Genomic DNA, 17055 nt, shown 5'->3' on the forward strand with positions numbered 1-17055 from the left:
AATTTCACAGCTCACAGACATGGATGGCCGAAGTAATATAGTAGGTGCTGAACTGTGAAAAGGTGTAATGTAATGGTGTCAGCATATGGTCATGGTTCAGCCATCTTAAGATGTTCTTAGTAGTCTCTATTAATTAATTAATTAGTATTTCTTGCACCTGGATGCCTGTTTTGTCTTGTACATAGATAAGGGACAGTGCATAATAATAACCACAGTGCCTATGGTGCATGTTGGGTTTTCTTGAAACTGAGAGCTGATCATGTCAGCTGCTGAAATTGGATACTTTCCTAGTGCTGACACATGGGTACTTTCATCATATGATTGATTTTGTAATGGGCAATCATTTCAGCTCATTCAATTATTTCAATCAGTAATAAAATAATATTTTGAGCAGAGAGAGAATGTAGGTTTTATTAGACCCAGCCCATTTCCTCACCCCAAAGAGCAGAAATTGCTATTACTACTACAGCAGCACAATAGTAGAAATTGAGAGAAAACACCTCACAGATGTGGCACTGATTTGGCAGAGAAGCGGTGCTTCTAATCTGAGACTTTCACAGCCTCAGTGAGTCCTTTAACCAAGCAGCTTCCCACTCCTCTGAGGCAGGAATCTGCCTTCTCATCAGAAAAGAAGGTCTTGGTTTAGTTCAGAACATGAAAATATTGTTGAATCAGAGGTTTTCCTAGTAGTTCTAGCATTATTCTGTCAGATTAGTATTAGTACTGACTATAATCTCTAGTAGAGAATAGTGGAATTGAGGAGCTGCTCTCAATTGGTTTTACTCAGCTTACAGCAAAGCAGTTGTGTAGATTATTTGTAAGGTTGTCTATTTACTTGTTCTGGAAGAGCCACGTCTCCAGGTAAACAACAAGCAACTATTTTTGTGTTGTGTCATATCCTCTCTCTCTTAAAAGATGTACTTGGATTGTATCTCCATTCCAAGAGATTTGAAAATATTAGCATATCCGTTTTATTATTTACTTCTTGAAACTATAACATGTATCAACAATAAACAGTTACTTTAAGAGCACCCCTCTGGCCTTTCTCTTTCACTTCTGTTTGCACAGTTCACGTTCCTTCCAATATCTTTTTGCACATGTCAGGAGGACCCCTCTGAATTTTCATGAGTTCTTATATATTGATCTTGCGATTAAGAGTTCTGGTCAAAGTTCCTATTTCCTTATGAACATCAGGAGAAAGGAAGAGGACTGCAGTGAGAATACTTGATTGTTGTCCCTCCCAATCAAGGCAAAGGGAAAAGAATAATGAGCCTCAAGTTACATTGGGACTGAACATTTAGAATACTAATGAAGAAAATGGAATACACAGCAGAGTGCGAAGGTCTGGGGAAATACTTATATCCAACATCACCAATTGAAACTTCTCTTCTAATTATGTGTGAGCACCACAGAGTGGCAGATCACTCAGGAAAAACCAAACCAAACCAAAACAAAACCAGTTCAAAACATTGTAGCTTTTTCTGGTGCCTTCTGATCAAGAGACCATTCTCTCTCAAAATTCTATAATGGTGCCTTCAGTTATCTTCAGGAAAATGATGGGTGAAGAATTCACTTCATTAAAATGCAGTGAAATGCAGTTTAGTCTCAAGGATGATGACTACAGCTGTAAATAGAGTTTTATTTTGAAGAATGCTGGTTGACTTTTGCTCCATTCAGATAAGAATTTTTGTGCTTGACAGTGGAAGGAGGAGGAAGAACCAAATATGTATTGATTATGAAAATGCAAGAGAGTCAAAGACTGAAATGAGAATGCAAAGATACTGCACATGGCAGCTTTTGATTAAGGCAGATAGGTTATGCTGCAACTTATCTGCAGTGTTAGGAAATGATGGTTTCCTCATAACTTTCTTCCTTTTATTTTCTTCTTTAAAGGTTATACAAATGTTGTTTTATTATATGGTATTATCCAAATATTTCTTCAGCAAAGGTTATACAAATGCTGTATCACTATCCTTTGTGTACAGGTCAGGACAGTCAGGATGCTTTTTGGGTGAGCAATTACCCTGTATTAGTAGGTGGCAAATGTGGATTGTTTTGAGCACATGAAGCTGAAAAGCTCTCTGCTCTTTCAAGGGCTCACGTCTTACTTGCATTGACTGATCCTTCAAAGCTCATTTCCTAATCTCTTCTGCCTGATACCCTGGGACTCACAGGTTTGAAAAGGTTTAATTTCCTGGCCACGCTTTCTGCTCCCACTTGAAAATTTATTCTTTGACTCCACCTCCTGGCTTTTGGTCCATGGAAAGGAAGATTCTTGGGAATCGAGAAGCCTCAGGAAGGGGTCAGAGGTAATAATCTTGGTTTACAAACATTAGTGTGGAGATGTACATGGGGACATTGTATCTGGGGAAAAACTGACTTTGTTGAGCCCCCTCCTGCTGGCTTTCCACGAGGCAGATGCTTCAGTGAAGGGGTGGACCATGTGGCTCATGGTTTCTGCTTTTAGTTGGCCTTTTGGTTTCTCAACTGTGGCAGTTTCGATACATAACAGACATCACAAAACATCCTTTCTGTATGACTCGTTTCTCTAGTACTTCCTCAATCTCATGGGGGTGGGGAGAAGAAATCATCTGACACAGAAACATTAAAAATAAGATCTCTGAGGCCTTGCAAAGGAGCCTTGATTCACGCAAGGAAATTTGCTTTGATTTCTGTATCCTATTCAACCAGGAACTGCCCAAGAAGCAGGGGAATAGAACTTAGCCATCTGGATTTAAGAAGCTGCAAAAACCATGTCTCTTCCCCGACAGCTGCGAGAAAAGAGGTAATGAGTCTGTCCCTTCTTCCTCTCCCCACAAGCTTCCATGTAACTGCTACAATCTGCTCATTTAATTTTGATACAGGTTTCTTTGATTATTCTTATAGGCTTCTTGTTACTCTATTTTCCAAACTAATAGGCCTCTCATTGTGGAGCTGGTGATTTCTTAAGTCAAGGTGGATTTTCTCCATTTCATGGGAAATATTCACCACCTCAGACAACAGTGGGTCATTGTCCTCTATAGTTGCAGTTTCCCTTTTCCTGGGATTTGTGATATATTTGTGACATGACTAATCATATCTCTTGATCTCTGTAACCACATCCCTCTTCACAGTAAGTGGTAGTATTTACGGTTTTGTGGGTGGTGCTGACTCATGTCATTCTCATACAGCAGGCTTTTGCAAGGCTTTGCATCATTACTTCAGCCTTCCAGATGGGCTACACATTGTGGAAACACTTGCTTGGGGTTTTCTCTTAGCACTATTAACTCAGCCAACTGCTGTCCTTTTTGTACTATCAGAATTTTTAATATTATGCTGGATGGGCATTTCTTCATTGATCCTTTTTAAAGTGTCTTTTTCCCTCTACCTCTCTTGTTACCTTTTTTATCTCATTCTTGATCCGTTTTAGCTAAGTGTTAATATAAATACCACTCTAATACACTGAGTTGTCTGGATGGTGAATTTGTCTTCTCTTTAACAAAGTTGTTGTACCAAGGAGAAGTTTCCAGAGGAAGAAGTACCTGCCATTCCATGCTGTTTTATTGTGTGAGCAATACAGATAAGAAACATGAGAGTGTGGTCATATGGCTTCTCTTTATATGTTCTGGCAGGGATCTTTCCTTGTCTTGCTTAAAATCCCAAACTTTCTAGGATCTGCAAAGCTTATTCTAACCTTGCCCACTATCCCATGTTCCTTCACACATTTTTGACATTTTCAAACCTGTATCTCTGTGCTTGCTGCAGGTTATTTGCTGTGACTGGGAGATCTCTCTATAAATATTTGCTAGGCTACTCCTTCTTTTTTCCAAAGCCTCCGTAAGAGTTTACTTTACTGTGATGTTTACAAGAAAACTTGATAACATTTTGACAGGTGGTGCAGGCACCAGTTGTTATGATATAGAACTATAGTATGTCTTTGTTTCTTTCCTTTTTTTTTTCTTTTTCTTTTTCTATTTCTATTTGTGCTTATCCTTCTACTGTTTCTTACCTTATATGTATAAGGTACATTGATTTGTAGGAATTAGGTTTGCGCTTCCAGTTTCTACAGCACTTAGCACAACAAGATCTTTTCTCAGATCTGTTCCCTATTCCTTGCACTAAGGCAGTAATAATGACAGCATAAATCATGGTTTATAGTGATTTTAGAATAAGAGGTACTACTGCAGACTTATTATTGACAGTCTATTAGAAGTTGTAGGAAGGAATAAGGATGCATTCATAGTTGATCGTGTTTCTCAGAACAAGCTTACTATCTCAAGTTTTTCTTTTGTAGTCCTGCCACTCTAGCAAGCCTGGGAATGATAGTGATGTTTTTCAGGCTTGATGTATCTTCACAGCGGTCACTGACTTGTGCTGAACTTAAAGAAACTTGACATTGCAAGATCAGACCTCCAGAGGAAGAGAAGGACACCAAGAGTTTTAAGCTTCTTGGGTTTTGACACAACTAATGTGATGCTGCCTAACTATCTTTGTTCTGTAAGTCACAGAGACCTCCAAAGGTTAATGCCAGTATGAATAACCTAAATATTTTGTTCTTGATTCACAGTGATTTTGACCAGCTCCCAGATGATGTGCCTGTTTCAGCTAACATTGCAGATATTGAAGAGAAGAAAGGTTTCACTAGTTACTATGTAAGAAGGCAGATTTATGTGCTTTTGTATGCCCTCATCTGCAATTGGTTTGGCTGTGGGAAGCAAAATGCTGTTTATCTAGTGTATTTGCTTTTTGGTTTGAATAGGACAACTTCACAGTGCTTCTTTTTATCTGGACAGAAGTTAGTTGATCACAGATTTAGTTTAAAAAATTATCGTCTGGGTGAAATGTGACACAGGTATCTTCTAGGATTGCATCTTTTCTAAATTCTTACATAATTCTGATTTATTTCATGTTAGAGTGCTGTACCTTTGGTGAAGATAGTGGGAAAGGAATTCAAAGAGGCAGAAGGGCAGGGTCTTGTCTTCTTTATTTCATGGTACTTGCAAGTTAAGATACTTTCACCTCCACAGAAAGTAGCATATTAATAAGTCATGAAATAGCATACAGGAAGGGAAGAGTAGGGAAAAGCAGTATTAGATTTTCTGAAGAGGAGTTTTAGATAAGATCAGCTCAGTCTGGTTTCTGCAGGATACTCTGCTTTTACTGGAAATGCTACTTGTAAAAGCTTCCCACTGCAGCATGCAGGGCTTAGTGACGTTTGGTTGCTGCATCTTTTATGTTTTCTGAAGGATTGGCTGCAAACTGACTCAGAGGTCAATGCACGTAAATCGAGGCTTCTTTAGAGCAAAGCAGTTTTGGCAAGAGATAAATAAGATAATGGTTGGAAGGGATCAGACCATAATTTCTGACACTGTGTACTTCAAAGTCAAAAAGACATACGAATGCTTTCAGCTCTGAAAATAAATTAATCTAGCTGTCTGTCTGTAGATTTAGATGTTCAAAGCATACTTGTATTTACCTCTCTTAACATGTTTTGTTTGTTATTGAGAGAAGATGAGTAAGCACCTAGTGATTCCAGGTTTCTTCTTAAGATTGCTTAGTAGAAAGCAGCTACAGGGACATGATCCACTGGAAAGCTGAACCTCCACATATACCACACTGCCTGGTGCTACCTTGTTATTTTTTAGTGCTTGAATCAGCAGAAGCTTAGCTGACAGCTTACTTTCCTCTCTTAAGACAATATTCCCGGAGCACTGATCTTATGTTCCTATTGTATTCCTCACTTTCATTTGGTAAGTATCAATATGAGCACCATCTCCCTTCTCTGTTTCAGATGTTTGTCATTGAAGTAAAGCTTAAAGGTGGTGGCAGATACCTGATTTTCCGACGCTATCGTCAGTTTTATGCCTTGCATACCAAACTAGAAGAGAGATATGGGGCAGAGAGCAAAACCAGCCCTTTTACCTGCACACTCCCTGTATTGCCTGGTAAGCTGCACTAATTACCAGCTTTCTCAGCCCCAGACTTTCCTAAAGAGGAGCACATTATAGGGTGGTAGTAGTGACGAGGAACTGATTTCCAGCTGTGGATGTTGGAGAAGTCAAGTTCCATTGTCAGTCCCTCCACTTGTACTGAAGTCCACTTAGAAACCAAAAATCTTTTAAAAAATATGTGTTTTCTTGAAGATCTGAATTTCTTCTGATTGCTTCATTTCTCTGACTGCTTCCATCTTTTTTCTTCAATAACTGTCACAGGTTTTATATTTTCCAGGAAAAGTTTTTGTTGGGGGCAAAAAGGAAATTGCTGAGAACAGGATCCCTATCCTAAATGTCTACATAAGGGTAAAACTTACTTTTAATGTTGTAATTGCACTAAGCACTGCAGATACTTACCCCTTGAAATCAGCTGAGAGACAGCTCTGTTGTAGTCCTAAGTATCTGCTTCTCTCTGTATTGTTTTTACTGAAGACACAATGTCCACCTTGTGGAATAACCTGCAGTCCCATTCCCCGGATTATTCACACTGTAGGATCTCCTGGGATATGCAATTCACAAGGGTTCAGTCCCTGCCTTCATATACTGATAGGTATCCTTACTAAAAAAAATCCAAACACCCCAAGATGTATTGAGGAAATGGTCAATCTCCAGGTGTTGTGTGAATATAGAGTTGGGTTGTGCACCTCAGTGGCCAGGAGAGTAGGGTGGGCTTCTGAGTGAAGAAGTTTTCACTGCTCTACAGTGAAAAAAGGCAGTAACATCAAAATAAATAAATTCTTTGTATGCAGGTTAATGGAAGACCTGACTTTAAATCAGTAACAGTCTGAAGCACTGACAAGTACTGAAGATTGCCTTATTTCCACAGTCATTCATATTCTGAAGGGAAACACAAAAAAGCAATTTACTCCTGCAGTAAATCAGCCCCTAAAATAGTGAAGCAATACACTGTCCAGCTCCAGAAGTAAACAGGAGAAACTGTCAGGTGTTCAGCCGTGCCCTGCTGAGTGAGAAGGGGGAGGAGGGAGATTTCTGGCAGTAATAAATATCCGTCATGATCCTGTAGGTCAGAGAGGCATGTTTGATACATGTAAGTAAACAGAGAGTTGTTCTCTCCCACTTTTACACTCTGCTTCCTGCTTGCTCTTGGCACAGAACCTGCTCTGCCTACCAGTCTGGGTGTTGATGGATGAAGATGTACGGCTGTTCTTCTACCACTCACCCTTTGATAGTGAACAGGTGCCTCACGGACTGAGACGGCTTCGCCCACGGACACGCCGAGTGTAAGTGATTGACGTATTTTTCCAGCATTGCTTGATGTAAGAGATGCTGTCCAGTTCTGGGGGGAGAAGGAGATGAGGATGACTGCTGTGTTTGCCATGTGAATCCATGAAGCCCTAATATGAGGATCTTTATGGTAGAGTGAACACAGGGTATTTCTTGTTTTCAGTAATCTCAGGTTACTAAAGTGGTTATGGTACTTCATAGAATGAATCATAGAATTATAGAATGGTTTGGGTTGGAAGGGACCTTAAAGATTATACAGTTCCAACTCCCCTGCCATGGGCAGGGACACCTCCCACCAGACCAGGTTGCTCCAAGCCTCATCCAGCCTGGTCTGGAACACTTCCAGGGAGGGGGCAGCCACAACTTACCTGGGCAACCCATTCCACTGTGTCACCACCTTCACAGTAAAGATGTGTCTAACCTAAGTCTACCCTTTTTCAGCTTGAAAACATTCCCCATTGTCCTATCACTACACACCCTTGTAAATAGTCCCTCCCCAGCTTTTCTGTCAGCACCCTTCAGGTACTACAAGGTCTCCTCAGCTCTCTCAGCCTGTATTCATTGGACATATGTATCATAATGTGCAGAATATACAGGCCAAGCTCAAGGACATAGGCTTACACCACTGAAGTCAACGTGAATTCTAGTACTGAATGTGGCAAGGTCTGCTTCAGATACTAAATGAAACAATACAAAACCTGTTCCTTTCTTTTGTCTAAGCCAGGGGCCTGCACCATATAGCAACACTGACACTCCTTTGGAGAACTAAGTCTTATTTCTTTACCCTTCAGACAAATTAAATCTCCTTTCAACATAGCAAAGATGGACCCACTTCCTCTTCACTTACCTCAAACAGTGCCAAACCAACATTTGTGTTTGTGTTCTGTGATGTCTTTGTGAGGGCAGCATTTGAACTGGATGCCTGAATGCTAGAAACAGGGATGCCCAGAAGGCAGAGCAGGGAGGCTGAGAAGTGCTGTGGGAAAGAGGTTCAGGATACTGACTGTGTTGAAAATTCCATCTGTTCTCAGCAGCAGATATCTTCAGATTGCTGTTTCTCTGCAGGGAAACTGGGAGAACTAGGGCAACGCTGTGGCATCCATATTTACTTACTTCAGTGCTACACACAGATTCTCATGCAGTTTCTCCAGCGACCTATGGTTTGCCTGCCTCTTAAATATTGTACTACTGATTGTGTAGTATTCCTGATTATGAGAAAGATTCATTTACTTCCCTGTTGTGTCCTTCCTTTTCAGTAAAAGCATTTCACCTCAAGTGCCTATTTCTGACTGCACAGCAGCTCCACGGGCTGAGGTGAGTGCTCTGCTCAGTCTTCCACAGAGCAAGAGATTGGACTCCAGTTTACTTTGGTAACTCATTGATCAAGTTGCCTTTTCCAATGAAGGCTTGGGGAAAGAAGAGAAAGTGAACTCAAGATGGGATAGTAATTGATTTCAGCAACGGGGAATGAAAGAAAGGATGGAAAGATGTGTTCTTGTCCTCCCTAGCTGAATAATAAGAAGTTACATTGTCAAGTCAAAAATAGCAGGAGTTTCAAAATTGAAAGACACGTGCAGCTCACTGCCAAATGATCCATATTTACATAGTCATAGTCGTAAATTAAATTTAAAACTAGCACAAATTTTAGTCTTGTTGATTTCAGCATATGTTTAAAAGCTTTGCAGCTGAAGCATCTTAGTATTGTCTGTAACATAGGTGTTGTACCAAGAACTGCCTATACCCTTGTCTTTTGCTGTATATTGTCCTGGTGTTAAGCATAACTGTTTTGTAAGCAGGACTTGTCTGAGCATGGTTTTTGTTCCGGGAACCTGTGACTTTGCCATGTAAGAATGAAAAAAATCCATGTTCCTACTTTGAGGTTTGTTGGTTTTCATTTTTACAACTCAATGTGCCAGGTCTTGGATCAGTCATGTCTTGGGTTTTGCATATTGATTTTTAAACATTGAATATACCTACTAAAACTTTTCAATAGATTAAACTGAGTTATTGCACAACAGTAGCCAGTCTGGAACTCTTGACATTAACGTGACCAGAAGAACCACTTCAATACAGAATAAAGAACACTTTTTTTTTTTTTTTTTTTTTTTTTTTTTTTGTCTGATAGCATTTAAATGGTCTAATGACAACAGGGCACATGTGCATTTTTGATAACCTGGACACTTCAGTTATTCAAGAACAGCTTATTAGGGTGGTAACAGGTGCTTACCCCCCTGTGTATCTGGCAGTGCAGCATATAGGCCTGAAAGCTAGACATAAATCCAACAGTTAGTCACCCTTTAATTATTGCACAGCATTTCTGCAATTTTTAAGGCTTTTTGTGATGTTATGCAGCATATCTGAAACTGTAAATCTGTAGCCAGAAATAATATATTTGTTTTCAGTTCTCAGTATTTCAAGTTTTCAATTTGTTAGTTGTCTTCAGCTGTGTTGACTATACTTGCTCTTAAGTGTTTTCAACATTTTTGTATTTATTCCTCTGATGTTCAGTGCCCTGCCATGTTAAGAATCCTAGCATGTAGCTTGCTCAGAACTGTGTTTATCCTATTGCTTTCACTCCTTCTTCAAAGCATTTTTCTCTGTGCCTGGTAGGAGAAGAAATTGTGAGAACTGCAGACTACGGTCATACCTCTGACCTTACTCCAGAAATACATCTGTGATGACAAAGTCCATACTGTCGTGCTGCTTTATGCTCTCACCTCAAGAAAAGACCAGAAAGAAAGATTCGTTTTTGCAATCATATGAATTAATAATTTCAATGTTATTACTTTCCATAGGCACTGTTTGATTTTTCGGGAACCAATAAACTAGAACTCAGCTTCAAGAAGGGAGACTTGATCTATCTGCTTGGAAGAGTAAATAAAGACTGGTTGGAGGTAACACTGCAATAGTACAGAATTATTAGCATATGCTGAAATATATGAGTAGAAAGGGCTGTCCTAGTCCTTCAGACTTGTCTCCTCATTTCAGGGAAAAACTCTATCATAATCAGGTCTTACTGTCAAGAATAAAGCCTTGATTCCAAGTAAAAAATTATTTCCTTCCTCAATGGCTTTTAACTTACAATTTTGCTGCCCTCTAGACTTCAGCTTTCATTTACATCTTCTTCTGCTGGAATATTTTAAAATTCTTTGGAAGTGATTAGAACACAAAAAGGCCACAGAAAAGAGATGGGAACTCCATTTCAGTGATTAATTTTTTTCTTGCCTCGGGGTGAGTTGCTATATACTTCATGCTTCATACCACAACACACGTCACCCTGATTAGAGAGAATTTGGGCAGTGCAGCAGTGTTCTGAAAAAGGATGAGGAAAACATGCTGTGTGTTTGTAGATCTGATATCTCTGCTTGGTCAAACACCAAAGCATTCCTTGGTAACCATCTGAATTCCATTTTCCACGCACTGTTTCACTCCCTGCCTTGTATTTGATTACACAATTGTATATTTTTGTAGGGATGCCATCAGGCTACTGCCAATAGCTTTTTTTTTTTTTTTTTTTTTTTTTTTTCCCTCTAGATTATAGTAGAAAAATTCTTACTGTTGTTTCCATGGAAATTAATTGAATTCCAAAATTTACCATATGGGGCCACAATGTCATGGATTTCTTCAGTCTAACACTTCCTACCATTCCAGGGAACAGCTGATAATGCCACTGGGATTTTCCCATGTGCTTTTGTGAAGATCATAAAAGATTTACCACAGCAGGAAGACACAGTTAATAAAGTTCGGTGCTATTACCATGATGAAACTGTGAGCACTATCAGGTAACAAGAAAACAGTCTTCCAGTTTACTGCTGAAGAAACGCCAACAACTATCTTTTCATGATATGCAACTGTTAGATTTGATTTTTTTTACAGAGATATCCCAGTGGAAGAGGATCTGAGCAGCATTCCATCATTCAAAGATCTCATGGAACTCATTAGGTACAATGCAAGCAGTGATTTACAATTATTTAATATCATTTAAACATTTGCCAAGTTCCTCCAGTCCTACTTTTCCTTGGGGATGTCAGTAAGTGTGGAATGCCACAGACTTCTAACTCAGTTATGCTGGGTAGAAGTTTCTATTTCTTGTTCTATGATCAGAGCCACATCCCCATGGAAGGATCTTTTGAATATAATATAATTCTTCTGGATGCACAACAGTGCCTTCTAATAGCTGTTAAGCTAGTGTTAAACTAGGTTAATCTAGCTTGGAATATCAAAACATTAGAACATTGAATATTAATAACAGAAAACCTGTGTTAATATTGTTCCATTCTTTAACCTCCCCTCAAAAAAAAAACCAACCAAGACCAAACCATAAGTGAGAAAAAGAGAGTGGTGTCTTCAGTTCTTATATATGGGAACTTTATCAAATGCACGGATTAATTGTGCCATCTGTGTGGTGTTGTTGTAAATGGCTCTTGGTTTTGACAGATTTCTTAGTTTAAATACAATACCAAATGAATGTGGCTGTAAGATTTCTAGTCCTAGCTGTACCAGGAATGCCACGACAACAAGGGTTGGTGTGGCTTTTAGCAGAATGGATGAGATTACCACTATATTGGTCATCATGCAGCATCTCCCAGGCATTCCTTGATTACTGGAAATCAATCCATTTCTTTTCTACCAGGAGGGAGTTTGACCAAGAGGACATTGTTTTGAACTACCAAGACCTTGATGGTGATCTGGTCCGGTTACTCTCCGATCAGGATGTTGAACTCATGGTGTCTCAGAGCAGAAAAAGGCCCTCTGAGAAGCATTTCTTCCCTTGGAAGCTGCACATCACTCACAAAGATGACTTGGGTGTTTACAACACTAGTCCAGAAACATTTGCTACCCAAACAGTAAAAGCAACATAAGTACTATATAGAAATGGTCCAGTAGGCAGCTATGAAGTCCTTCCATTATGCCTCTCTGCAGGCAGTTTCCTTTAGCAAGCCTTTTGAAGTGAGTTTGAAAGGAGTGATTTTTAGTCATATATTACCTTTTTATATAAAATCTGTATTTAACTTCTTCAGCATTTTAGCAATCCTCTGTAAAAGAGACATCTCCTTGTAGGCCAGGGAAAGAGAGGAAACAGAGAAGCAAAATCACTGGCCTCATTCACAGAGCAAGTCAGTGTTAGCCTATTACAGTTTCAGTGTCCCAAGACCCCAGATTTTGTCTAATCAATATTGTTGCCACTAGAGCTAATTATTTGTCCACCAGAATGTTGTCACAAGCTTTTTTTTAGGCTGCCATAATTTTCTCTTCACTGATATGAAAAAATCATGTGCCAGTGCTTATAAATTCATATTACTTCTATCCCGGGGGAGTCTAACTCATTCAGAGTTCCTTCTGGAAGCATCAAGAAAATGTTTTTGTATTTTAGTAAAGAAATTGCAGCCTACATTTTTTTCTTCTTTCCACTGACTAATATTTTGATTTCTGTGAATCAAAACTAATACACCTCTGATGTGCCTCATATACCTTTTTGTAATTGTACAGACTACTTATTTCCACACTCTGGGAAAATTTGTGTGATATCCAAATAGCTATTTCTTTTCCGCCTTCTGCTTTCTGGTACCTCATTATGAAGAAGAACTAACAAGAAATTACTGTATCAGAGTCTTCAACAAATAAACTTACATATGAGCTTATTTTAACAGTTTTTATTCCAAAGATTTTTTGGGATGTTTATGAAATAGTTCTTGAACCAACTTACTGCTGCTTCTAAGACTTACAAGTTATTTATGTTTTACACAAGTTGTTTGATATGTAATATACTTTATTTTAAAACCACCATGCAGTCATGGTGTTAAAAAGATATGACCAAGTAAAAATATAATCAGGAAAAAATAAGAAGTTAAAAGAGATTTTGAACATCACGCTTTGGGTTTTACTGTTAGTTTCTGTAGCATTATGCTACAAATTCTTGGTTTAAAAAAACTTTGTCCTTGACCGGCTGCTAAAATTTGTGCAAACAAAAGGGAAGATTCTCAAGAATCTGAAGGCACTAAGAAACAGCTAACTAAAACATAAATAACTAACCTTTCCTTCCCAAAACTGGCAAAAAACTGGTTTTTTTTGGTTTTTTTTCCCCTACATATTACTTGCAATGTTAATAGGTAACAAGATCCTCAACAACAGCAAAAGTATTTAAGGTCACTTGTAATTTAAATTGTTGGGGGTTTTTTTGTTTGTTTTATTTTTCTTCCTGATGTACATAAATAAGCTTACATACACACAAAAGATTTAATATTCTATTATCTGCAGATCTGCATATATGCCCATAACTGTACTGGAAAGAAAGGAGTTTATATTTAAAAATAAGCATTTAGTTTGCTATATTGGAATTCATAAATAATTTCTTACTTGACACTCTGTTAAGTACATATTTCTAGCAGAATGCCAATCCTGTAGGGACTTCTGTAAGAAAATGCACTGTCCAAACAGTTTTTGGATGAGCTAGACATCCTACCTGCTTTCTAGATGCCAAGGTTCCACCTGAAGTATCCATGCATATTTCAGAGGTAGATAACATATATTCAGAAGTGATGCAGATTGTGTTTTTTTCAGTGGTGGAAGGTTTCAGTTGACATTATTTTACTAAAATGTTACAAAATATAACTTCCCACTTCAAAGGCCTTGCATTAGCCATGCGGTTCAGGAAGGAGATGAAGCAATGTACAATGATAACGTTGGTAACCTTACAGCCTGGGATACATAGAGAAAGCATTGTAAGTTTGAAATCTAATTGGCATGCAAGGCCTGCAAAGCTCCTGGTGTGCATGCTGACTTTTTACCTGTTCCTGGAGTTCAGCAGAGCAAATAACCCACGGACAGCTGGATCCTGTGATACAATCAGCAGCTGAGCAATTCTGTTAGAAGGTGGAGGATTTATTTAAATGAGGAAGTAAAGGAAGGGGAAATGTCTGCTGAGAAACAACAAACATTTTTTCCAAGGGTGAGGGAAGAACATACATAAAATTAGTGGCTTCTGAAAATCAGAGCAGAATGTCACGGTTTAACACTGGCCCGGCAATTAAACCGAGTGACAGACGCTCTCTATTAATCTCTCTCTCCTCCCTGATAAAGAAAGGAGAGAGAATAAGGGAGAGAGGCTTATGGGTTGGAAACTAAACTACACAACTTTAATGAAACAGTAATGATAAATAGGAAAAATTACTAAATATATACAAATATACAGGAAAATTGATACCATGTTCCTTCCCCCCCTTCTGCCCCAATAACTCTCACGTCACCACTGAGGCTGCAGGGCAGCCCTGGGAAAGTCCAGGCTGGACTCCTGGAGTCAGCAGCAGTCAGGAACTGGAGGCAGGAACACACAGATATGGGCTGGCATGGATCAGGACCACAGGCAGACGAATGGATGGACTCCTCCCAGGATGTCAAACGAAACAGGGAACGGGTAAAGAAAGGGAAGCAGGAAAGCAGGAAGGGCAGGAAGCTGGAAGCTGGAAGCTGGAAGCTGGAAACTGGAAGCTGGCTTGACCTTCGTGATCCCTCAAATTTATACTGAGTATGACGTATGTGGGATGGAATACTCTGTTTTGTCAATTCTGGCATCTATCTTGTACATTCCTCCCCAAAGGAGGGCTGCAGGTGGGACCTCTTTATTCCTTCTGGAGGGCAAAATGTTCCTCAGAGCTGAGCAGTGTCCTTGGCTCTGCACACCAGTCTCCAGCAGTAACTATAAACATCGAGTGTTATCAGTCCTAGAAACACACACTGTCTGAGAAACTTGCTGTTAATTTCAGCAAGTGCAACTACTTACAAGAGACTTAGCTGAAAGCAAAAGTACAAGACAGAAAATCACCTTTATCCTGGCCCAAACCAGGACACAGAAGAATTCCTTTCTTCCTTTATACTATAATGATAGAGGCATAGAATCATAGAATGGTTTGGGTTGGAAGTGACCTTAAAGATCATCCAGTTCCAATCCTCCTGCATGGGCAGGGACACCTCCCACTAGATCAGGTTGCTCAAGGCTCCATCCAACCTGGCCTTGAACACTTCCAGGGAGGAGGCAGCAACAGCTTCTCTGGGCAACCTGTGCCAGCTTCTCACAACCCTCAAATTAAAGAATTTCTTCCTCATGTCTTACCTAAATCTCCCCTCTTCAAGTTTGAAACCCTTTCCCCTTGTCCTCTCACTACACAGATGTGTAAAAAGCCCTACCCCAGCTTTCTTGTAAGCCCCCCTCACATATTGAAAGGTTGCTACAAGGTCCCCTCAGAGCCTCCTTTTCTCCAGGTTGAACAACCCCAACTTCCTCAGTCTATCTTCACAGGGAGCTGTGCCAGCCCACTGATCATTTTTGTGGCTCTCTTCTGACACACTCAAGGAGCTCTATGTCCTTCTTATGCTGGGGACTCCAGAACTGGACACAGTACTCCAGGTGGGGTCTCACAAGAGCAGAGTAGATGGGGAGAATCACCTCCCTCGACGTGCTGTCTGTGCTTCTTTTGATGCAGAACCTGGTTGGCTTTCTGAGCTTCAATCTCACACTGATGGCTCACGTTAAGCTTCTGGTCCACCCCCAGAAGTCCTTCCCTGGGCTGTCTCCGATCCTTTCTCCTCCCAACCTGTATTCATGCATGGGATTGCTTCAACCCAGGTGCAGAATCTTGCACTTGGCCTTGTTGAACTTCATGCAGCTTGCACAAGTCCACTTCTCAAGCCTGTCAAGGTGCCTCAGGATGCCATCCCTTCCCTCCAGCGTGTTGACTTCACCACACAGTTTGGTGTCATCAGCAAACTTGCTGAGGGTGCATTCGGTTCCACTCTCCATGTCACTGACAAAGATGTTAAACAGCATTGGTCTGAGTCCTGACCCCTGAGGAACACCACTCATCACACATCTCCATTTGGACACCGAGCCATTGATCACAACTCTGTGGGTGCAACCATCCAGCCAGTTCCTTATCCAACAAGTGGTCCATCCATCAAACCTGTATCATGCGAAGTAAAGTAATGCAAAGTAAAATTTGCCCATCCAGCAGTCACATATTCTCCTGGTCTGCAGGCTTTTATGTACACCTCCTGATATTCTCAATGAAACAGTATTTCTGTAGATACACTCATATTCTTGCTTTGCACATTTCCCTTGTTCACATTTTACACCGTTTTCCTTGTATATGGCTGTAGTTCTTGTAAGAGCCTAACTGTGCTAACTGTGGTCTTTTTCTGCCCCTATGGCTACCTAACTTTCCTATACATCTTATTATTGAAGACTATTGGGATGGATTTAAAACATTGTGGCTGCCTTGAATGTAGAATAACTTCAGATCAGCTTTTCTCACCATTTTTAGCTTGTTTTCTCTAAGTACTATCATAATTTACTATTATTTGATGTAGAAATTAATAAAACTTCCTTTAAAAGATATTACTCAAATTGAAAGGTTACAGAGGTGGAAGCAGTAGTAGTAGTAGTAGAACATGCAGACAGGCAATGATAATCTTCCTTCCCCTCCCTTCCCTGTCAAAAGGTCCCATCTAAGTAGGTGTTTTGGGGGCTAAAATAGCACAGACTTCCTATTTTACAAACAATTACACAGACTTCTCTTGAAAGGATGTGGTCTGCTTCTTGGAAAGTGACATTTGAGGTCCATAGAAGAGATAGCACTTATTTTGAAGACTTACATGCCAAGAAAATCCTCTGGCTGGTTTATACCTCTTGTCTCCTGTTCTAGGGAAGTGTGGGGTTTTTGTCTTCTGCATCAGAATATTCTGATGCTGTGGGGGGAGGCTGTGCAGGGAGAGTCACCTCTCAGGCTGGATCATCTGCATCACAAACACCTCTGGGTCCAGGTAAGGGAACTGCTTCCTCTCC

General features: G+C 39.9%; 1 protein-coding gene across 2 annotated transcripts; it reads left to right on the forward strand.

Annotated features, from left to right (window-relative positions):
* Nucleotides 1-2522: 2522 nt before the first annotated feature.
* On the forward strand, nucleotides 2523-14206 carry NCF4 (neutrophil cytosolic factor 4). Of its 2 annotated transcripts, XM_071729823.1 has the most exons (10): nucleotides 2524-2785; nucleotides 4547-4631; nucleotides 5771-5924; nucleotides 6208-6278; nucleotides 7086-7213; nucleotides 8474-8531; nucleotides 10013-10111; nucleotides 10869-10999; nucleotides 11094-11159; nucleotides 11851-14206. In XM_071729823.1, exons 1-10 carry the CDS (start codon nucleotides 2754-2756, stop codon nucleotides 12077-12079), a joined length of 1053 nt encoding a protein of 350 aa, XP_071585924.1. In that variant the 5' UTR covers nucleotides 2524-2753; the 3' UTR covers nucleotides 12080-14206. The 2 variants fall into 2 exon arrangements, with proteins under 2 accessions (XP_071585930.1, XP_071585924.1); XM_071729829.1 differs by lacking the exon at nucleotides 4547-4631 and having other exon boundaries at nucleotides 2523-2785.
* Nucleotides 14207-17055: the final 2849 nt, after the last annotated feature.

The sequence above is a fragment of the Heliangelus exortis genome, chromosome 1, assembly GCF_036169615.1.
Source record: "Heliangelus exortis chromosome 1, bHelExo1.hap1, whole genome shotgun sequence".
Taxonomy (NCBI): Eukaryota; Metazoa; Chordata; class Aves; order Apodiformes; family Trochilidae; genus Heliangelus; species Heliangelus exortis.